General features: G+C 41.0%; 1 protein-coding gene across 1 annotated transcript in view; it reads left to right on the forward strand.

Moving 5' to 3' along the window:
* Positions 1–1,807: 1,807 nt before the first annotated feature.
* Positions 1,808–24,473, forward strand: part of MFSD2B (major facilitator superfamily domain containing 2B) — a 39,991-nt gene continuing 17,325 nt past the window's right edge. Inside the window, 7 exon segments of the mRNA XM_033056672.1 lie at positions 1,808–2,244; positions 2,247–2,377; positions 7,400–7,516; positions 11,307–11,431; positions 14,878–15,001; positions 16,172–16,250; positions 20,227–20,396. Of these exon segments, the coding sequence (XP_032912563.1) occupies positions 2,160–2,244; positions 2,247–2,377; positions 7,400–7,516; positions 11,307–11,431; positions 14,878–15,001; positions 16,172–16,250; positions 20,227–20,396 (831 nt within the window). The 5' untranslated portion in view covers positions 1,808–2,159.

Consider the following 24,473-nt stretch of genomic DNA (forward strand, 5'->3'; position numbering starts at 1 on the left):
AAACTGGTTTGCTGCAGCAGCTCTTGTGGTGTGTTTGAAATGAAAGTCAACTGGGCAAATATCTATTCAGTGTCCTCAGAAAGCAAATCCCTGGAAACTGTGCCTTTAACCACTTTACAGTGCTATGACCTTCCTGTGCTACTGTGCCATTCAGGTTTATGTAGCAAGTGGTACAATTAAATTTTCTTTGCTCTTGCACTGACTCCTATATGAAAAACAAAAATAAATGTGCAGACAAATCCATTAGTAATACTGAAAAGACAAACCACCTACAGACACAGCTCCGACCCTCAGTTCCCAGAGCTTCCTGAACAGGGAATTTTATTAATCAGTGCGTTCAGATTTGTCTTAATATAAAACTTAGTATTAGAAAAGCCTGTGTGGTTGATTAAGGTTAACTGTTCTATCTAAAAGGTGTATAAAATGTCAAGAGTAACAGTGTACTACTATTCGTGCATTTGCAGCACAAAAAATTGAAATAAGTAGTGTGAGATTGAAGGGAGGAGTGTAAGATTCTGAAGTGGGTAAATCCATTTTGTTTGCTATCCTTTGGAAGGAACAGCAAGTATTTTGTGTTTCAATGTTGATTCATGTCTGCTGCCAGCATTTTAAGAGATTGGACAGTTTGGTGCTTTACTAAGACCAACTGTCTGACTGGTTTCTATGTACTTGAGTGTGCATTTGCAGTTTGAAAGTGTCATCATCTTAATTACAAAATGAGAGAAAATCTTTGAAAAGTCTGAAGTGATGCTGGCTGCATTAATCCCATGCTAGATTAGAAAGTGCCTTTTTGAAAAGGCAACAAACTGTGATAGAATAACTTATTTCCTAATTTGGAGAAAGTCTTTGGAATGACTAGAAGGCTCTCCTAAATCTAATTGGTTTTGGTCAAGTTTGTAATGACTGTTTAGCTACCTGTAGTGTCTGTAGACAGCAATTATGCATTGGTCAAACAACAGTATAGCTGGCTTGATCAGTGCTAGAATTTGTGAAAGACACAAATACCATCACTTGTTCATTGTTTCTTCACAAGCCTTTGGTATTTTGAGTAAAGCCTGCATGTGAAGATATCTTGCAGCAAAACTAAAGCAGACAAGAGAAGAACAACGAAAGGAAATGTTTTCTGTAGTTTTCCTTTTTGAAGAAACATGAAATTCAGGTTAAAAGGATTTAATGCGTTATGAAGACAGTGCGTAAAGACAAAGCAACCTAAATGTTGAATTCAAATGTTAGATGCATGCCTTGTATTTAGCTTGGTCCATGGCAATCCATCTGTTTTGAAGCCTCTAGAGACCCCCTTCAGAGAGTTTTCAATAAGGTGTGCTAAAGCCACAACCTCAGTTTTCTGTTAAAAGTCTAGTTTTTAGAATTTTTAAAATGCCTTGTTCTTTCAAAATTTTTTCGGATTTGCTGCAATTATTCTTACCAAACAAGGCTACACAGGATTTAAATGTCAGTACTTCCATGGCATAGTTTGCAGTGCCTGCCCTGTACCCACCAGGTGCCCCTGTCAGTAGCAGAGCTCTTCGAATCAGTCACGCCAAAAAGCCCTGGGTGTAGAGATTGATTAGTCACCATCTCCCCAAGACAAGCAGGTCACAAGTCCTGTTGGCTTCGTTAAACCCTCTTCTCTTAGGCTACCTCACTGTTGAAAGGATTCATCCTTCAAAATTTGTATTTCCTCTGATGCAGAGCATGCGTGCAAGAGCAGTCCCGGGGGCAGGGTGGCGGTGAACTCGTGTGTCCTAGATAAGAGCGTTGGCTCGGGGGCAGCAGAATCACAGAATCAATGAGCTTGGAACAGACCTCTGTGCTCATCGAGTCCCACCTCTGACCGATCACCACATGGCACCGAGTGCCACATCCTTAACCAGCCCCAGGGCCGCTGCCTCCCCCTTACACTCTCGAACCACCCCACACAAGAGTTAGCAGCCGCTCTTGGAGCTCCGTGTCCCGGCTCAAGCGCGGCTCTTGTGCGATCTCCGTCCCGCTCACAGCGTGGTTCTCCACCCCTGCATATCGGGAAACCGCGCATCCGTTCAAGGGGCAGAGGTGGCGTTTTGGGGCTGGATGAAAACAGCCGCGGCCCCGTAGAGCTGCGGCGGCCGGGAGCTGTCCCGGGCCCGAGGGGGAATGCCCTGTCCCAGGCCCGGAGGACGATGCCCTGTCCCGGGCCCGGAGGACGATGCCCTGTCCCGGGCCCGGAGGGCAGCGCCGGCGCCGGGGCCCGTGCAGGGCGCTGTGAGGGCGGCCGGGACCCCGCCCGCTGTCCCGCAGCTCCGCCGCCCCGCCCCGGGCGCGCAGGTGTCGCTCGGGGTGGGATGTGCGCGGTGCCATGGCGGGGGCTGCGAGGGACGCCCCGGCGGGCCAGCAGGAGGTAGGGGGCTGCGAGGGGCAGGGCGGGGGGCTGGGGGAGCCGCTCGGCCACAGCCCACGGCGAGAGCGGGGTCCCGGCCCGCCGGTGTTTCGCCTCCATCGCGGCGGGTTTCGGGCGCTGGCGGGGCTGGGGCAGCCCGGGTTTGTGCGGGGCGCGGTGCCAGCGGGTACCGGGAATACCTGGAACAGCCGGGGCAGCGCCGCGACCCCGGTGCGTTCCCTGGAATGCCGGGCACGGGATTTGCTCCTGGCCGCTGCTGTGCCAGGGAAAAACGCCTTCGCTTCCCTCCTCCCGTCCTGTCCCGCGGGGCTGCCTCCCCGCCCGGGCAGGTGCGATGTGGGAGGCGGTGGGCTCGCTGCCCCGAGGCTCGGCCATGCCGGTGCCAGGGTGTGGTGTGCCGTGAGCCGGGATATCTCGCTGCCTCCCCAGCCTCAGTGCTCTCCGGAGCGGCAGGCTCTGAGGGTGAGCCCAACTCCACGGCTCTGAGGGAACACCGGGTGGAACTGGGACGGGGCAGCTTCCAAACAGAGCGGATGGGGAAGCCTTCCACAGCATCTTGGGGGGCATTCAGCTCATAGAGCTCTTCAGACACCTGGCACGTCCCGTTCGGGCTTGGATTTTTGTGTTTGGAAAGTATTGGGTGAACTGAAGCCTGCAGATGTTGCGCAGATACACCGTCTGTCTCACGGAGTTCCTCAGAGCTGCCAGCAGCTGGAGGAATATCCCGAGACAGCCCCTCTGTGTCCCACCGTACTCGTGCCTTACTGCCCTTTCCTAGGTATCCGCACAAAACCCTGCTCCCGTTTTCTTCCACTCAAGGGTGGGCTGATGCCACCAAGAAACCTGAGACCAGTGCTCAGCATGCTCGGTGAGAGGGACCTGGGATGCCACCCGTGAGTGCTGCACTCGAGCTTTCAAGAGGCAGTGTTTGGTCACTCACGGAACAGTGTTAATTAACCACTGTTAATTCCACGTTGAGAGGAAAGCTGACTCAAAAGCTCCTCCTCTCTAGCTACATTTCATTGTTTCTCTGATAAACCTAGGCTACTCATTTATCTTAGTCACAGGTTTCGCTCTCTGTTCTTACTGCTTTTAAATGACTTGTTGGTTCAGTTCTGGACTCCACTGATAAGGAATATCTTGGGACAAAATGTGGCTGCTCCCTATGCCTATAGCAGAGTTGCTGAGTTGTTTTCAAAGAGATGAAACCTTTCCTGTAGAACTAAGGTGTTCTGCTATTAATATTGTATTCAATTTCTGTTCTGTTGGGGAACGGAAAATTTACAAGTATGGTTTTAACTTACAAGATAATTACAAATAAAGGAACTACAGAGTAAGAGAAGCAGTAATTCCTCTTACCTCTCGTGCCATCGTCTGCCATGCTCACACCTTCCTTCCTCTTACCTTTCGTGCATAATTTCTCCTAAAGCTTGTAGAAGCAATTTGATTTTGACGTTCAACTACACTACAGGGGTCTCAAAATAAAATTTCAATTGTACTTTTATGTTTTATTCCTTATTTGACCACTGCCTACACATTCCTATCTCTAATACTTCGTGGAGTACTTTCAGCTTGCTGATGAACCTGCACAGATGAAGAAGCTTTTACTGGATTTCACAGGCATCAAGCATTTTGTGTTTTTTGAGGAAGCAGTGCAGCAGGGACAACCAGCCCTTGGAGGAAAGCCCTGTGAGCTGCTGATAGCCAGTGCTCTGCCTGGCCCTGCTCAGTGTTATCCTTCCCAAGACACTTCTGTCAGCATTTAGGAGCAGTATCATGCAAACCCAAGCAAGGCTGGGGTTGCTCCTGTAGATCCTGTGACAGCTGCCATGTGCATCTTCTGTGCTCTTAATTGTAGGAATTTAGAGAGAAGAAAATGCTTCAGCTTTGCTGGTGCAGGGTCCTACCTTCATTTTACCATTTTCCATTGTGCAGAAAATGTAGTAATGACCATATCTGTTTAACATGGAGAGGCAAAAATCTACTGTGGGCTGCTTGTTTTTGAAGGACACACCAGAATGTAGAGTCTGAAGGATTGCTTTTCAGCATCTAGAAGCTCAGGGATGCTCAATGAAGTTACCAGGCAGCAGATGTGACAGTGGCATTTCCTTTCACAGGATGTGTCACTTCCACGCAGAACTACTGTGGTGTTTATGGCTTAATGTACAAACAAGTTCCAAAAGCAGTTAGGCAAAATAAAAGGAAAACAGGAATGGAACAGTGATCAGGAGGTAACCTACCTTCCAGGGAGATCATGAACTGCAGATTCCCTGTTTCTGTGGGTGACTAGACAGGACACCTCTGTATGCCATGTCTATCTGACAGCTTGTTTTACTCTGAAAATAACATTCATGATCAAAATTTAATTAAAACTTAACTACTGCTGTGACCAAAGTATTGACTTTGCTTCAAGGTGATCTGGGAGCATGGTTCAGAGAACAGTTGAGCAGCGTTCTGGGTGTGTGTGGAATTGCAGTGAGACTCCATAAAAAATGTTCTAAGATTTTCAATTTTCTAATCATGAAACTCCTGTAAAGACAGGAGAACCACCTGCAGCCCATAAGTTTAGATCTTGGTTGACCATTTAGTGTACCACAGTTTTAATTAGATTAGTTCTTAAGAACTTGACATTCTTCGTATCCTAAAAACATTTTGGAATCATGTATGTCATGTAGCGGGATTTCCTTTTTCTGTTTTACCACAGCCTTAGCTACTGAAAGGACAAGGGGCAGTGGTACCAAACTAAAAGAAGCAGGAAAGAATGACATTGTTTACTATGAAAGTGTTGTGCCCCTGGCACAGGGGGCCCACAGAAGCTGTGGCTGCCCCATCCCTGGCAGTGTCCAAGGGATAGGGGAAGGTGTCCCTGCCTATGGCAGAGAGGTTGGATTGGATGACCTTCAGAAGTCCTCTCCAACCCAAACCAATCTGTGAATCTATGAAAATTACTAGTGAAAGTAAGTGTGAAAGCAGCATTACAGATCTAAAAGTTTTTTTGGTTTTTTTTTTTTTATTTTTGAGGTTGCAACAGGATACAGGATTTGCACAGCAGTGATTTATATCTCTTGATTTCAGCTGAAAGTCATCTTGACAATGCTTGGAGATGGGGAGGGAAAGTATCAAGGGAAAACAAACTTTTAAAGTAATTTAATGACTAAAAAACTAAAACTCATAAAAGGGAATGATTTAAAAATGAAAAAGTGAGACAAAGTTTTAAGGTACATAGACCCTGGAGCAAAGCTCAAGGGGATGGCAATGAGTCAAACTAGCAAAATTCTGTGAACCCACAGGTCTAGTAAAGCTCATATATATTACTACTCATGTATGGAAAATGAAGAATTACTTTGGACAGCAAATGTGTGTATAATCTGTTTGTTTAGTTTGCAATCTCTTATCAAATTAAATAGTATAATTATTACAATGAAGTCTGTCTTGTGACTGTTTATCACTCTTTTTTTTTTTTTTCTCTCTGCAAAGAAGAAAATTGCCAATGCAATGTAAAGTGAGGCCTGCTGTGGTGATAACATTTTGCAGCTCATGCCCTGACAGTGTCCTCTTTCCTTGGGTGTAATAATGGGATCCCACCCTCTCTTTTTCTGGGAAAACACAAAAAGGAAGGAGTCCTGATATTTGTGCTTGTTTGTTCACACCCACTCTGATAAAACAGTTCAAAGGGGAATGTTCAGATGATGAAAGGCACTGCATACAAGTCTAAAACTTTTCAAAACTGTTACAGAATAAAGATGATGGGTTAATAAATTTAAAACTGTTCAGAAATTAGGTGATGTGTCACCATATCATCGTGGTGGATTTCATTTCCATCTCTCTATTTTTATCCTGATCTAACATAAGAATTAAGGGCTTGTGTAGTCAGTTCAGAGAGAAGACAGACCCAGGATTTAATGTTGCTGCTCCTCTTCATGTTTCCTGGCTTCTGTTGACAGGAAATTTTAAAGAGGGACTGAAAGCCTAAAAGTAAAAATTTGATTTGATGTGTTGTGCCTCTGAAAGGAATACAGATTAACAAAGAATAATTTTCTTTCTTAATTTTGAATTTTATGGCATAAAATTAAATCTTACAGTTTTTTAAAAGGCTTTCCACTATCCTGGAACTTCTACTATGTTTTTCATAGAATCCTATGGTTTTTTAGAATCTCTATTAGAAACTGTGCCATTTTTGTATTTCAATTATTGGTGTACAACCTTATTTTCAACATTTATTCTTATTTGGCTATTACATTTGAGAATATTCTTGCATGCTTATGGTACTTGTCAAACATAGAATGACAAATGAGAGAGCACAGTTTTGCAAAATTTTTAAAACACACTTGGAGTGATTTTCTAAAAAAATTTTGGACCCAAAATCACTTACCATATGAGGCCAATTTTCACAAAGATATAGAAAAGTCAAGTCAAAAGGAAGATGTGCAAAGTCAAGTGACTTTGCAGTGTCACACCAGCATTTTGTGACAAATGAAGGAACAAAGCACAAATGTTTGGGATCTATTTGGTGTCTGGAACTTTCTGTGAATCTTGTTTAATTACTGTGATATGAGGGTATTTATCAATTGTTATCTGAAAGGTTAATAAAATAAATCTTTTTTTAAGTAAAAGTTTTTGGCCTTTAAAAATATTAATTAAGCATTCAAAGACAAAACTAAGCTCAAATAATAGTGTAGCACTTCTCTGCTGCTTCTTGCTTTGATTGTAGACTTGTTTCCTTTTACTAGCTTGTGAGAGGAGGGCAGGTAAGCCTGAGGGTCATCACAACTCACTTTTAGGAACACTGTAATCTGTTTTCTGGGGCTGAATTAGAGAACAAACCCATTACAAATCAAAGTAATGAGCACCCAAATGCCTGTTGGTGATGCAGGTTGAGGGCATATGGATTTATTAGTGGAATAGCTGTGAAGCAAATACATTAAAGTGGTGTTAACTATAGACTTTAACCTTATCACTTGTGTAGCTTTTAACTTGTGCACCTTGGCTTACTCATGGTTTGCTCTGCTTTCTCTCACACAGGGGTTCAGGCTCTCAGTGTGCAGCAAACTGTGCTATGCCATAGGAGGTGCCCCAAACCAAGTGGCAGGGAGTGCTGCTTCTTTCTTCCTGCAGATCTACCTGCTGGACATAGCCCATGTAAGTAGCACAAGAAACATTTGCAGACTGTGGACGTGACTCTGATATTGCCAGCTGTGTCCCTGGAATGACAGAAGGGGAATTAGTTAATAAATATTTTAAATTGTCTTGTTGTCATTGCCTCTAGCTGTTCAACATCCTGGAAACTGCATAAACTTCCCCCCCCTCCCCCATTTTTTTTTTTTTCTGTCTTGAGATGGCTGTTGCTCACTTTTAGTTTGGGATCATTATTAGAACTTTGGGTGCTGTAGAGCTCCCACACTTGCAGACACAAGAAAAATCAGTTCTCAGTGTCAGGAGTCAAAGAATGTAAGATATGAGACATTTGAAAATATTAATTTCACCATTGAAATTTGATTCAACATTGATTTTTGAAGTTTTGTTCATGTGGTTTAGTTAAAAATCACTCCAGTTGCACCCAGCTGTTGTTGTAGCCAACATAATTTCACACAATTTTTATGTGGTTTGTCTAAGGTAATTTCATGGCAAATAAAATTGAGTTATCCTTCCTGAAGGTTCTTTGCTTCCAGTCTGTGGCTCTCTGGTGCAGAAGCAGACCCGGTGGAACAAAGCACTAGGAGTCATCCCATTCATCTGACTTTCAGCTGCTCCAGCTACAGCAGAGACACAAAGAAAATCAATCCATAAGCAATTTTTACTGTTTTGGATTGTCTTGTATGCATGCATGGTAACTAGGACAAGGTACTAGGATAGAAAAAAAGATTTTAGGGAGTTGAGGCCAAACTGCAGGGACTGTGAGAACAGCACTGAAACTACAGGTGGGACTTCAGCACTGATGACTGTTCCTATTTGCTGGAAAAAAGCCCAGGAGCTTCTGGGTCAGGTATCATTACCCATTTGCTGCCTAAAGACAGGATATTATGACTGAAAGGTGTCCAGAAGTTTATGTTTTTCCTCTAAAAATCTGGTATTAAAAGCTGACTTGTGACTTAATAAAATTTTCAACACTAATATGTGCATGTACAGCTGAGATTATCTTGAATGTCTTGTTGAGATCAAAGTCACAAGATGTAGAAAAGGAGCCAGTTGTGGACAGGAGTGTCAAAAATGTCAAATGATGGTGTGGAATCTGAGGAGTTGGAGGTGGAAAAGGAGCTTGGGGATACAGCAGGATGTGGTAGCAGCTCTGACTGGAGCTGTTGGCCACTGACATTAAGGATGGCAGTGTAAGCCATTGGAGATGATGAAGCAGGAACTAAATGAGAAAGGCTCTAACACCGTTTTCCCAGGGTGCTTAGAAATATGTCAGTTTCCCCTTTTTTTGCTTATCACAGAGATTGAAAATTCTTGAAGCAAGGGACTGTTCTTCATGTGTTTGTGTACAGTATCCAGAAAGCTGGGGTCCCATCCATGCATCTTTAGGCACTACCTAAATAAGTGACGTCAAAATAATTATTTTATTAACAAGCTTCTATTGAAACCAAATAACTTTGCTTAATGTCTGTAGTGATACACTTACACTTTCATTAAGGGGCTTAATTATTTGTTCCCTGATGGTTTAATAGCTCTGAAATCCTGTGTTATTTCCCACACATTTTCAGGGGAGAGAATGCAATTATGTAGTCACCACCTGGATTTATTTCTTTCCCACTTAGAGAGCAGAACTGTTTTAGCTTCTTGAGAGAATGTGAAAGTCACTAAGTGTAATCTTTCATACATAATCTGGATCCTTTCTAAGAAAATTATATTTTTATTAATTTTCTGTAACTTACAGTTTTTCAATTTAAATTCCTTGTTCCAGCTAAATTACCTGTATAGAGTACAGACATAAATGGACTCCAAACCACACAGGATCCTTGAGTCAAATTGTTAAAGGACACCAAAATTCTCTGATAAAAGGGTCCTGGTGTTCATTCCTTTCGAGATGGGCAAATTTAGCATATTTTATCTTGTATTTTCTTAACTGAGAAGTTTCTGGCATTGGTGCTGACAGACACTGTGTAGATTTAGGAGATAAGAAAATGCAACTAAGGGATGTATAAGCCCATACCAATGGTGAAGACATGGTGACTATACAGACTTCACTCCTAACATGAAAGAGATTTTGCTTTTTCCTCACAGCTTCCTTCCACCTCTGTGTATCTAATACCACTTCTTTTCAGTCTGTTCAATTATCCAAACTAAATACGAATGTGGAAGTCACCTAATTTGTAGTTTTTTGTTCTTGTCCCCCTCGTAACTGCAATATTTCAATCTCTCTATCTTTCTGACTGCTGTTTTGTGCTCATTTGGGCTGCCCTGTCTCTTGAGGAGCAGTAGTGACCTGTGTGCAGTCCCCATGGTGAGTCTGCCTCTGGGCTGCTGGGCTCCTTGCAGCTCTTTGATGGCTGTGGGAGGGCACGAGCCAGCAAGGGTAGATCAGCAAGAAGCTGGGACACAGTGCAGTGCTCATCCAGCTTCATCCCACCATGCAGCAATGGAATGGGGAGCCGCTGCTGGTATCTGCTGGGCACTGCCATTCCCCATCCTTCCCTGTTCACAAATTTTCTAGGGTGGAGTAAGTGTCTTGGAGCTGGTGGTGACAGGAAGATTGGCTGTCACTGCAATTTCACCTAATTTGGGCTAAAATGTAATGGGTGTGATATCAGAAATCCATACACCTGCCTTTTGTGCTGGTCATCCAGGACATGCAGAGATCATTGCTTTCTTCTTTCACCTCTGAGAGAGCACCTGCAGCAAATTCTGCAGGCAGAGGACCTGCACCAGCTGCTGCCTGGCACACAGTATCCCTTTCAGGAAAACAGGGGACACCTGCACAAGCTTGGTGCTGTATCAGCTGTGTTTTCAAGGACTTTGGAGCACTGCTATGTTGAAGCACAGAGATGAAGGGATCTTGTCTGCTCTTACTCTTCAAGTCACAAAGGCTCTTTCAGCAGCTTTTCTCAATAATTTATGTGAGGAACATTCATTTTATATATATTTTTCAATGACATTTTTTTATGGTCTATAGTTGCTGTGACATGAACTGAGCACTTGGAAGAGAACCCACCTTTTTTAACCATTGTGTGATAGGAACTCCTAATCTCTGTGCAGATATATGTGAAAAAATAACTGCCTTGCCTGGGATAAACTGTATTTCTATATAGGCACTAAAGTGTGGCCCACCTGGGTTAATTTCAGAGATTTTTCTACTTGGCCATTTTATTCTTATGTAATCCATGAACATTTTGAGATGTGATGGACACGTGCTGGCAGCTTTGATTTGAGCAGATGTGCTTTATGCAATGCAGTTGTTACCACTCAGTCCCCAGTGGACAAATTCTGTTGTGCAACGACCTCTTCCTCAGCCACATGCCACCCAGTTGGAAGCCTTGTTGCTAATCTCAGGAGAGGAAAAAGAATTGCTGCATGTAAACAGCCCCCTCTACCATTTTCTGGATCAGGTCAAGATAAAGATATGGGGAGATGGAGATGTGTGGGGGAAAAGCAAGAGGGTGACTACAGAGAAACTCTGTCAGGTTGTATGGCTAAAGCAAGGACTTTGCTATTTGACTGATTAATTTTCCTCATCCTAAGCACATTCTGGATCTTTCCTTCCTTGCATTTTCCCTTTCTGTTCCCTTAATCCACAGCACCAATCTCAATGTCTCATTTGTTCGCTATGGGTAACCAATAGGAATTTCTATGACAGCAGCAGACGTGTTTTGTAAATGAACTATCATTATTCTTTAAAACACTGAGGTGTTTTTTTCTGGAAAGTTGCTTTATGCTGTTTCATTGTATTGTGAAACAATAGCTCTTGTTTACTGTATTCTGTCTGTACTTTCAGATTACTCCATTTCATGCCTCTTTGGTGCTGTTCATTGGCAAAGCCTCAGGTGCAATTACTGATCCTGTTGCTGGCTTTTTTATTAGCAAAAGTAGATGGACAAAAATTGGCCGGCTCATGCCTTGGTGAGTATAAATGTGTACATATATTTGCATATATATGTGAATATTGAGTGTTGTGATCGTACAACCACATCATTGAATTAGTCTCAGGGATTGTATTCATTCCACATATATAAAATAAAAACCAAAAATTGCCATGTCATCTTTAACTTGTGGAAATACAGAAGGGATTTTCTACCACTGGAGATGCAAACAAATAAAGCCAAGAGACTGTATTTTTAGCAAAACTGGAAGCTGAGACTTAAACTTTCTTGAATTTGTGGTTGAATTTTCATCTTCATCTGAGTTTCTTTAGTTTGACTTCACTCTTCCACAAAGGTGGAACTTACTTCTGCCTATGTCCTAGAGTGCCTTCACGTCTCACATCCAGGAGATGCTCCTTTGACTCCCCAGGCCTTTCAGTTCAGCTCAGGAAAGGATGCATGCACAGATGCAGAACAGATGTGTGCATGGATGTGGGGATAGATGTGACACCATGGCACTGAAGGTCTCAGCAGCAGCACTGCCATGGCACTGTGAGGCTCCTCTCACAGCACTCACTGGGGTCCTGCTTCTCTTACATCCCACAGTCAGAACAGCTCATTAAAAAGTCACCACAACTCTTACAATGAGTGAGATGCTGTAAGGTTTTGATTTTTTGGGAAGGAAGTGTGTGATGTTTTGCTGAGATATCTTACCTGTGTGCACATGCTGTCCATGTGCTCTGAGGAGAGGTTAGGACAAGGAATATTGCCCATATAGGAAGGAGATTGACAGGTGTGAAGCAAGAAAAATTGGAAAAGATTGGGCTATGCTAGAGGAACTCCAGCTCATCTATGCCACAGGGCATGTGTTTGCTGTTTTTTAATATTTTGGAAACCAAGGGGAAATTGATTACTGTGCTAGTTTGTATTAATTTAGACCCACCACAACTACTTTGTGAAATAGAGAGTCTTTCATCATTTTATCTCATACATTATATGGCTGTAAGATATTTTTAATTGAAATTAAATTAATTATGATTTTTTAGTTGATATAACCCACAAACTTGATTTACAACAAAAATCTAAGAGTAAATGTGTCCTGAGCAAGGAAATAGAAATTTCATGGGAAATGAGCACAGTTTTTTAGCTGGTTCTCTTGCTGTTGTACAGTTTTATGGCTACAGAAACTTGTCCATGATAAAATAGAGAAGGCAAGTACACGTGGGAAAAAGGCAGAGATCAGCTGTTTTTGGCCCAGTAGGAACAGGACCTTCAGGCTGAAGTTAAGCTTTTTGTCAAGTCTCATGGGGAAAGAGGAGCTTGCTGCTGTTTCTCTTTTCAGGGTTTGGTTGGAGGCCAGGTAAATGGTGTGGTTTTTAATGACCACTGAATTAACCAAGTAAGAAAGCTATCCAAAAGGAAAACAATAAAATTTTTATACCAATGCCGTTAAAAGTATTCAGATGCTTTTTTCTTTTTTTAAATTCTCTGAAAATATAGCAAGTGCATGTGTTTATTGTTAGTGTTACATTGGTATTAGAACGATTCCTGTCCTAGCACAAGCATGAACTTATGTTTTCACTGTAAACCAGCTCCAGCACATCTTGCACTTCTTACAGGAAAAGTGCTTATCTAACCCCACCTTTCATCTAACAGCTACTTTCTTTACAGGAGGATTTTGTCTGTGGTTTTTTGGTAACACTAATATTTTCATGGGGATTCTGCTCCTAGACTTTGAGAGTCAGACCATGTTTTTACAAAGCAAGAAAGATGGGGCTTCCCTTAACTTAAAAATACTTTAGTATTTTGATTTTTTTCTGATTTCTTAATAATCTAGAATGAAGCAATGAAATTTTTTCAGTCAGAAAAGCTTGCCAGCAAAGCAAGAACATTAGTAAGGGAGGTGAATGTTTAACTATCGCTTAATACTGTCCTCAATATAACACAAAGTCATCAATCACTTATTTAATGGCTTTAAAAGGCAGAAGCAGACATTGACTTGAAATACTGGTCGAACATTTTGTCAAAAGACATAATAGCTGACAGTCAGATATTCAGCAACTCCAGCAAGGCTTTGAAAACTCCCTGGCATTAGAGAGGAAAGGAAAATGTGGGAAAGGGGAGAACAATACCAAGAGGGTCATTGCTAAAAAGTTGCATGAAAAAGTGACTGTGAAGATATTTGGTGTGGTAATTCTGCCTGGACACCATGTGGAAGAGCTCATGCTTTTGGAGAGGAAGGTAGATTCCCTGAGATGTGTTAGGATTTTACCCTTGTTTATGTTTTCAATAGCTGTGGGTGAGCTGTGGACTGGGGACTGGAGGGACAGAGAATACCAGAACCTGGCACTTTCCTGGTAAATGTTCAGCTCCCAGTGATACTGTCCATCCCAAAAAGCAGTGTGGGAAAGCCATTGTTTTACTAAACTATTTACCCACATTACTCTTTTGTATTCCAGGTTTTCAGTTCACGATTGCAAAATAATCAGCTGACCCCCAATGTCAGTAGTGCTGTTGTGAAGGGATTAATCTGTTTTCTGTTTTATGTGTTTGGAAATTTTTTGTTAGGATCTTGGTCATCTAAATACATTGTTCAGTGCCTGATTTACAAGAATACAGGACAGGCCTGATGCTGCAGCTCAGACTTTTAGGAAATAATAGCATCTGATTAATTCTCTGTCATAGAGTTTGACAAGTGCTGTTTTCCTGAAATAGATTTTAGACTAATGTCATTAATTGCTGGTTAATGACAATGTCTGGAATATAAGTTTCTGTGGTTCTTTTTTATAAGCCACCTTCTCTCTGAAGATGATCCTTTTGTGTTTGAAGGATTTGATTAAGAGATAAATGGAGGAAATGATCTTATAGCCAACTAGGCACAGAGTGTAGGAGTTTTCACAATGAGCTGGCCATTGTCTCATGCTTTCTTCAGTAGTTTTAAGTGTATCAACATATCTGCACTTGCTTGAAGTAGCAGTGAAGAGACTAAGTTTAAGGGAAAACCAAAGGCACTAAAATTAGAAGAGGGAATCTCAATAAGTAAAGTCATGTAAAAATTGCTGGAGTATGCAAAGAGACATGATGACAGAGCTTAGTGAATTTTTCAGTGATTCTTTCTAATAAATGTCTAATCTGAGACATATGCCAAGGAATGTCGATAAAAGTATGCTGTTAAGTGCATGTGAAAGGAAATTATGTCTCTTCTGAACAGATATTAATTTAAGTGTAGCTCTTTACTTTCAGATTTGCTGGGTTTTTTCCACTTTATGAAAGTACTAATGTATGTATTTTTATATTTTATATTAATATTAATATATTTTGTATTCATCTCTGTATTTAATGTACACTAACTTTTCATATTTAAAAGCATACATTACTACAGCTAGAAAAATTCCACATGAAATAAATTGTGTATGATTATTAGCAGGAAAATTGAATGTACTTTGCTATTTTAAGATTGTTGATGTGTGTTAATTTTCTTCTCAGGGTGCTGGCATGTACACCCTTCACAATAGTCTCCTATTTTTTTATGTGGTACCTGCCTCCATTTGTATCAGGAAGAGTTGCTTGGTATCTGACTTTCTACTGCCTTTTCCAATCACTGACCACAGTAAGTAGATTACAGGTCATGATGTTCTCAGCAGTAACTTGCTTGTTGGCTATCTATATTAAAGCATTCATATTTCATAAACTTGTTTTCACATTTTGCTTCAACTTCTAGTGAGTTTAAGGGACAGGCAGATCCCTTTTGTCAAAGTCTCTGCTGGTTGATGGTTTCTGCCAATGCTTTTTCTACTAAATGAATTGCTAATTCATCCAGGTTACCTCAGGTGCCTTCAATTCATTCTTGTGTAGATGTTACCAATTCCAGTTACACATCCAACTTCTCATAGTTTTTGTTCTTAGAAGCAGATTAGGAATTCTGTATTCCTATGTTAAGCTTCAATATTTCACTAGGTTCTTTGTTTCTCCAGTAGAAAGATGGTCCAGAAGACATTCATAATGATTTTAAATAATGTCTTTCCTCATTCTTGTGAAAGAGAAGTACAGGGTTTCCATGGCAGAGTTTTGAAAAATGTACACCCTTGCTATTTTTGATGGAGATGAACAGAAATGCACTTTGTACAAACGTTGTGGCATGCAGAGTGCAAGACTTAATTTGGCTACAGATTTCTGGGGTGTTGGGAGCACCACAGAGAACTTGGTTGTTCAGGCAGGTTCATCTCCCAGTTCCGCTTTGCAATGGTCTTAAGCTTAACTCAAATTAAGGAGTGTGTGGCACAATGGTGCTGAAAGACGAAATAGTTTTCACTATTATCTCCTGGATTTACATAATTAGACAGATATTTGAAATATTTAACATATTGGTTTGGTCTTCTGGCTTGAATAAAGTGGAAAACTGTATTTCTTCTTTATGGCTTTACTTCTTATTGGTTAGCTCAAGCTAGGAACACGGTAGTGTCCTGATGCAAAGAGAGCAAAATTCCTTTGAGTCTCTCTGTGAAGAATGGTTTCCCAAGGAAGCTGAAGGAGCACAACATCGATGTAAACCCTCTCGGTATTTTATTATTTATCATTTGTATTCTGAAAGATACTGTTTTCCTTTTATATGCTTTACAAACAAAAAAGAAAAGGCAGGTCTTTGTGCTAAAAAATTGGTTAATGGTTCTCAGTGTTCAGAATGAATGTTCAAGGTGCAATTAAACCCTTTTCTTGGATATCAAAGGAATACAGCAGTTTTACCATGACATTTCCTAAGTCATGTTCTTTCTTTCCATAGTTATTCCAAGTACCATATTCTGCCCTCACCATGTTTCTCAGCACAGACCAGAGGGACAGAGATTCTGCAACAGCATATCGTGAGTGTGATCTGGGCTCTCTTCTGGGGACTGGGGCTGAGTTTTATTGAAAATCCTTCTTAATCTGTAGGAAGTTCCTGGTGATTTGTGTCCCTAAACTAGACTTTTATAAGAATGTTTCAATATGTGATGAAAACTAATTTGTCTTCAAAGGAATTGCATTTCTCTAGTTAAATAAGAGACATTAATATTTAATTGTCTCAAATTGTCTGATTAGCTATAAACTCTTTTTGGTTTATTGCTAGCCAGAGGAAACAATAAAGCATCACTCTTAACCAAGTCAGGGTAAGGAATAATGATTTAATTTAAAGGTGATTTGGAAGGGAAAAGCCAAGAAACATTCAATTAAAAAAAGTATGAAAGTAATTTTCAAGAGTTTGTTGTTTTTGTTTCTATTTGGGGTTTGTTGTTTTGTTTTGTTTCCTTCTCTCTCTCTTTTTTTTTTTTTTTTAAGTTTATATTTCCTTAGATTTATATGTTTCATGTTATAAGTACAAATCCCAAAACTGTTTTCTCAGAAGAAAAATTTTGGAACTCATAGAACCAAGACAGTTATCCTCACCAAAAAGAAAAGTAATTTTGTGTGCATGTTCACACCACCTGAAATATCTTTTTTCATTTCATCTGTGTTTTTTTAATTAATTCTGACATACACCAGGTAGTTTAAAGGCAGATCTTGTTGTAATGTAACTAGCACTCTGAGTGTATTAGTTAAAAGAATGATGCTTTCCAGACCATATATCTGGCTCTTCAACAACCAAAAACAGACAAACTTTTAGCTTTGAAGCAAATCAATCTGACCAAAAAAAGTGCAGTGAAAATATTTTCAAGATTTCCTGTATAGATCATAAATTGAATGAAAAAACAGTTTCTTCTCCTCCTGCCCTCTCCAGTTCTGTTCTCGTGCTTTCTTTATTGTGTACCTGTATTAAGCAAGGCAAAAAGAGAAAAGATAAAAAATTATATGAAAGACTTTTCTATGTCTTAACTTGTCCTTAAAGTGTTGCTTTAGCATAACTTGTAGGTTTTTTTGTTGTATCTGTTTTCTCTTCCTGGCAAGATCCCTTTTCTCTTTGATTAGTCCTTCTAACCCTCAACATACTTGATTATGTTGAATTATGTTGTTGTAACCCACAGAGGCACAGTGAAATAGTGAGAAGTACTAAAAATGTAATGTCAAAAATTCAGATACAATATTCCCTGATCAACCCAATCCCTCTCCAGAGACATGGAACAGTTGTAATTTGCATTACCATCAACTATCTGTAAGAAAAAGTCTGGACTGGCAGTCACAGGACAGGACTAAACAGCAGGAGATTCCAGTTGTGTTATATTCTTTGGCACTGACTGTATTCTGAATCATCTGGCCTAAATTCTAACTAAATCCATGTACCTAGTGTTTTCTATTGTCTGGTTTTATGTCTTCAGAGGCTATGATCCAAATAAATGTGCTTTCTGATCTGCTAGTCCCATGCAAGGCTTCATAAGCATGTGAAACTTGTACTCATAAAAGGTGTTGAACTCTGTGGCTGAGAGGTGTCACACATTTATAGTATCATTTTATTGTTCAGAAAGGGTTTAACTTTTGAGTGTACAACTGTTCTCCTAAACCAAATTAAGGTGGTGGAATGAAACATAGTTTTGACTTTTCAAATGTTGGTATTTCTGTGTATGTTGATATAATATTTGTTTGGAGCAACGTTTTCCTGTAATAGTTATGCTTATGTGAGAATTTGTTCTTTTACCTTTTCCTTTTTTGGTATGTGTTTTACTTAAACACTTTTGCCTCTCTTTGGGCTTCATAGAGAATTCTTCCTGTTGATAGACTGTCTTGGATGCAGTCAGTTGTTCAGGCATTTCTTCAACTGTTAAAGGAAAACAGCTGTGTAATATGAAGTGTGCTCTTAAAAATAAGATTGGGATCAGAGGATCCATTACCCTCTGCTGGAGACAAGCAGAACTGCTTATTATGAATTTTATTCTGCTGTTGCTATTAATGCAAGGTAGAAATACTGGATTCCAAAGTTGCCTTAACATAATTCCTACTTACATTCTGGCCAAAACATAGCCTACTTCAAGGTGCAATCTGCTGGCAGATCAGCTTTCTTGGCTGATGTGGAAAGTAATACATCATAAATTCTGAGCACACAAGAACTTTGAAGGAGACCTGTTCCTCAGCTCTTGCTACTACTTAGAAAATAAAGTTTCACAGTGGTTGTATTTCTGGTGCCTCTGATGGTGCTTCTGGGTTTTATTCTGTATAAGTGCTTGATAAAATGCAGATGTAGAGCCCTAGACAAAGGTTATGAATGTGTAGGTGGTGTTCTGAATGAGAGGTGTGATTTGAGTGCTTTGCCTTTGCACTGAGCCTGGAAGCTCTGCAACGCCCAACTGAGACCAGTTTGTGTCCAAACCCTTCAGACCAGATTGGGGTTAGATTCCCACCATCTGCCAGGATTTTTGTGTGCATGCACTGAAGTGCAGCTTTGCTGGTAAGATTGGATGTGAAGTTTGGGGAAGGGGCTTTTTTAACTTCCAATTTATTTAAATTAATGTTACATGGCACCTCAGATTTTCCACTCAAAAACATTCTCAGTTTGGGAACAAAGTAATAATGGTTTAAAAGGTCCAGGTCTGCAGGAAGCCTCTCTTCCCAGCCTCTCTTCCCTTTTCCTTACTGGATCTTGCATGGTTACACACAACCTGCATTGCTGCACTGTCTGAAACCCTCACAATCTGTGTACGTTGCTCTCCCTTTAGTTGGTGAAGTATTTCTATTCCTTTACAGGGACACATAAAAAGCCACGTGTCTGAGCGCACCTAGGAAAGCTGTTACAGAGCAGGAGACTTGAATCAACATGAACCTGAGCTTTTGAAACTCCTGTCACTTCCCACAGGGAGTATGATAACCACCAGGTCACAGCCTGCTCTGGAAGCATCCCCTCAGAATCCTCCATGGTGCTTCACAGAAAAGAACATATGACCCTGGGAACCACTGAAAGAGAAAAAAAATAGGAAAAAAGCTTGAAGTTTGGGTCAATGAGAAGTCCATTCCCTCACAAATGGGGAGACTTTGTCCCCATCCTTAATCTGTTCATGCATTCAGCCCTTAGGTATCTTTATGCAAAATGTGTAAAGAGTCTCTGGAGCTAGGACAGGAGTTCAGTTTATCTCCTGGCCATGGGGATGCTGGATATGGGCATGTTGCAGGGAAACAGGCACAGTAGGCTTGAAATCCCTCAGGGTGAGGAGAGTCTAGAACCCGAATTTCTCACCATTTGCCTTAACAGAGCTGCAACACCTGGGCAGGTTGTTGATTAATTTCATGACATCATACTCATGGTTAGATTTTTGTTTTCCTAAGTGGAGGCTTTGGCTGGGTTTTTTTGGTTTTTTAGATGATCCTTTTTTCTGTTGAGAATTAGTGATCTGAATCATTCCCTGCGGTTGAGGCAGAGAGTTCTGCCTGGCTCTGGCTTTAGGCAATTGGGAACAGCACCTGCTGTTTGCAAGAGCTTTGTAGTTGTACTATTTCCATAAACCTGAGGTAAGTATCACTTTATTTTACAGTTGGAGGACTCAGAGGTCTGATCAGAGAAGTGTTTCACAAGTTGAGATGAACAGTCTGATGTCATGACTCCAAGTCTTGCTTTGGACAAAATGGCATTTAAAAAGTAGTTCTACTCTGGTCTGCAACTCCACGTTATCTCCTTGTGGTTCTTGATCTCAGCATTCACATCTCTCACGCAGCTTGTGTAGAAAAGGCTCTTTTCATGGATGCTTCTGCTCAAAGCTGATCAGAAAATGAATGACAAAACTCTCTTTCCTTGAAACTGTTCCTATCCCTGACCTTTCAGTTCTTCTGTTCTTGGCATTGCTCATTCCTGTGAGAGGAAATGGTTTGGTAACGTTTCTCTTCAGTGACAGATGAGCAAGAGTCTCATCCTCAGTGCACATTTGTGCTTCCATTCTTTAGGAATGACCATGGAAGTGCTTGGGACCTTGATTGGAGCTGCACTTCAGGGGCAGATTGTGGCCAGTGCTCACATCTCTCCCCACTGCACTGTGAATCCCTCAGTAAACACCACTGACTCCTGGCATGACACTCCCAGTGTTCCAGACCCCTCAGATCCTCTGTCTCATCAAGTAAGTGTCCATGGGAACACACTAAAGTATCCTACAGAGAAGGGTGGGGATGTTTCTCTAATACAATATCATATCCAGCTGGATGAGTGTGAACAGGACTTCCTTGAAATCACTGCTGCTGGAGCTTAGGCAGTGACCTTGTTGCAGACAATGCTTTCCATCTTTGCTATCTTTGCAACCCCTCCTCAGTGTGACACCAGAGTTTCTGTGAGGAGCTTTGCAGGAGGTGCCAAACCTGTAAAGCAGCTGGGAGGGACATGGCCACCCTTTGTTTTCACTAGGGGATGATTTACAGTTTATAGAAGCTCAGTAGGAAAAGCACAGTTTACCCCTGCAGAATACTCCATCCAGCTCTGGGGTCCCCAGCACAAGAAAGACATGGACCTGTTACAGCAGAGCCAGAGGAGCGTCCCAAAAATGGTCAGAAGGTTGGAGGACTTCTGTGAATACAGGCTGAGAAAACTGGATTCATTCAGCCCAGAGGAGAGAAAGTTCCAAAGAAAACTTATTGCAGCCTTTCAGTACATAAAGGGAGCTTTTAAGAAAGATGGAAGAAACTTTTAACCAAGGCTTGTAGTGACAGGACAAGGAGGAATGGTTTTAAACTGAGAGTACATTTCAATTAGATATTAGGAAGACTTTTTATTTTTATTTTTCTTCTTTATAATGATAGTGAAGAAGTAGTGTCACAGGTTGCCCAGAGAAACTGTGGTTGCCCCTTCCCTGGAAGAGTTCAAGGCAGGTTGGATGGGGCTCAGAGCAACCTGGGCCAGTGGAAAATGTCCCTGCCCATGGTAGGGGTTGGAATGAGATGATCTTTGAAAGTCCCACCCAACCCAAACCTTTCTACGATTCCATGAAAAAATGGTAGCTACAGAAGGATCTTTCAGTTCAGCAACATTGATTTCCAAAGGAGTTACCACTGGAGATCTCCTGTACAGATTAATGGCAATTTTGTGAACAAAACTCTAAGTACTATTTGGAATCTGTACTTTTGAGAAGGTACAAAGCACTCTTGAAAGTAAATGGTTGGTAACAGCCCATTAGTGGAGGCAGATCTCAGTGGTTAACATGTACAATGAAGCTACGGATCCATGTTTGTTTATTTAATTTTCCATTACAGGCTTTTCTTGTAATATTGCACAAATAATTTTATCTCCTTATACTTGAGTTTTATATTTTTTGAGAAACAAAGGCTTTATATCTGGGAGGAAAACATAAACCTGATCCAAACCTCAGTTAACACAATTTGATAGTCTTCCATTGTTTGCAGTGGTCTTGGAAAAGGCCCAGAATTAAACAATTACATTGTGTAGTATTTTTTTCCTATGTCACTTATGAAATCAGCAGATTGTTGTTTCCAATTTACCAACTGCTGGATTCATCCTTTCTTTTTATACTTTCATCTGTTGCTCTGTCAGTGCAAGTACCAACCAGTATGTAAAATACCCTTATGAAGAAGATTCCTTGTCCTGAATCTAATCTCTAATGCTCGATGCAAATGAGGAAGTACATATTTCTGCTCTTCCTAATGCAGTGGAGTAGCTCCTATTATCGTGCTTCAGCAGCAGTAAAATCACAAGCTAAAGGGATGTTTTTATCTGTATTTTGGATTTGCATACTCTACCATCAGCACCAGTGGTCCAGGAAAGGGATGAAGCCTTGCCTCCCCCCATTCCCACACACTATTCTTTGCCTCTGTGCCACTTGACCCTTGGTTTTTTGGCACAAGCTCCTCATAGAGCAGATATGGGCAACACTCTGAGGACAGCTGGCCTGCCTCTCTAAGTGTTCATACCATTTTACGGCTGAATAATGTGCTTTTGAAGATGCTTGTTTGGTAACTTGTGGTGTGTGTTTTAACAAGACACAGAGCATCATCCTGCCTTCCTTTTTAGCTTCTGGGACATTGGTTTGATGTAGAACACTACTGGGTTTATTACACCTCTGTGAATTGTCAAGGCAAGTAGCTTGAAAAGTCACGGAGCAAGCTGAATTTCATTGCACAGCAGATTCCCTGTCTGAATCTGCTTCAGACTAAAATCCCCAATTTCTATTTTGGAATCTCTGAAATGGCTTTCAAGGGATAAAAAATAGACAATCTTGGTTTATTTCCTTTCTGTCTAACCACATGTGTTTTCCTTTCCTTTTTGAGGTAGGAGGGAGATGGAGAAAGAAACTTCACAATGAGTTGAATGTCAAGCAGTATTTTTATTTTGAAAAACTAGCAAAAAACCTATAGCCTAAAGTAGCCAGAGTTTGTAGGTGGAGGCATTATCTTTCGTTAAACTAGATACTAAAACTGGGAGATAATGGGAAAGCTTTTAGACACAAACATTTTTCAGATCTGAAGAAGTTGCAGTGTGCCTGGAAACCTGCCCTTTGTTCACACCACCCACTGCAGAATATGCACCTAATTAATTGCACAGTAAAGAGGAGACCTTGAGTTGGATCTTGATGGATGCTGAATTTTGGTTGTATGGCTGATGGGCATTAAGTTACAAGTAGAGGCAAGACTGTGTTAATTGACTTTGAGGTACTTGCATCAGGAAATATTTAGAAGAGGGCAAATCTTGACTTTCTTTTAGTGCCCTTCACTTTTTGTTACAAGGACTAATTCCTAGCTGCTCAAGAGCACACCTAGTTTTATAAAGCACTTAGTGAAGAACTGATATTACTTTACTCCTTATTGAAGGAAATGATGTGGAAGAAATGGTGATTTTTAAGCTCTCCTGAAGTTGTTACCATAAGCTTATGAATGGATCTTTATTACTGGAAATCAAACATGGGTATTGATAGAGTTGTAGATGGGCTAACAAGTTTTTTTGAGGGTTAGAGAATTTTTTTGGCCTACCATAAGTATCCTGATGGTTTAAGTTCAAATTACATTTAATGATGGCCTATGAAACACAACATTTAATTCAAATGCTTCAAGCAAATTAACAAATACATTTTAAAAAAATATAAAGTTCATACAGGAGTCCTGTTAGTATCCTTTTTTTTCATCCCCTTCTCTCCTGGCTCAGCTACATTTCAGGCTGAAATTGCCTTGTTTAAGTGAATTCAGGTATCTCCACTACTGCACTCTATATTCTGTGCAAGCCATAACCAACAGTAATTTCACGATTTTGACTAAAATTTTGGTCCGAACCCAAAGTGTGGCTTATAATCAGGTGCGGCTTATATATGGACAAAGAACGAAAAGTTGCTGTTTTAGTTTGGAGGACAGGTGTCTACTGAGAAAGGCAGGAGCTTCTCTTTGAAATGGAGAATGTAAACCCCCCCTCCCTCCAAATTATTATAATTTTGAAATCAAGGGGCTTTCAGGCAAAAATAAGGGAATTAGGAATAACATTTCTTTACTAGGGAAATTAAAATAGAAATACAGTACTACAAAGAAACAAACCGCAAACCCTGACAAAGTCAGAGTACAACCTGACACCCCGTCAGGCAGGGTGTTGGCAGCAGTCCCATTCCATGGTGGCTGCATCCTCCTGCAGTGACAGATGTGGCTCAGTTGGAGCAGTGCTCCTGTACAAGGTGCAGTTTCCCTCCGGAGCTCCAGTGGTGATGTGGAGAAATCCGGTTTTCAACTGGAGTCCAGTGGAGAAAGGGGCTCCCTTAGTGTCCCAAAACCTCTGTTTTTATCTTGGTAAGAAATGTTGGGCTCTTCCCCCTGGCTGGAGCAACTCCCAATGGGATGCAGTAATTTTATCAGTCCCACAGTGGGACTCAATGGCCATGAGCAGAAAATGACTGGCTGGAGGAAGGATAGGTTGTGAAAAGATAAAGAACAATGCCCTGCCTGGTTTCAGTGGATGGCCCATTAGCAGAATATCTGCCACAGAGATAAGGATCACTGCCCCCACCCTCAACAGATGGTGATAGAACAGATACCTTTTATCACACTCCGTATTGTAACGTGCGGTTTATAATCAGGTGTGGCTTATGTATGGACAAAGAATGAAAACTTGCCAGCACCTGGAGATGTGGCTTATAGTCAGTGCGGCTTATAATCGTGAAATTACTGTACTTTGTGACTTAATTTATAGCTCTGATATAAAAAATCTCAAACCT

The sequence above is a fragment of the Catharus ustulatus genome, chromosome 3, assembly GCF_009819885.2.
Source record: "Catharus ustulatus isolate bCatUst1 chromosome 3, bCatUst1.pri.v2, whole genome shotgun sequence".
Classification (NCBI taxonomy): Eukaryota; Metazoa; Chordata; class Aves; order Passeriformes; family Turdidae; genus Catharus; species Catharus ustulatus.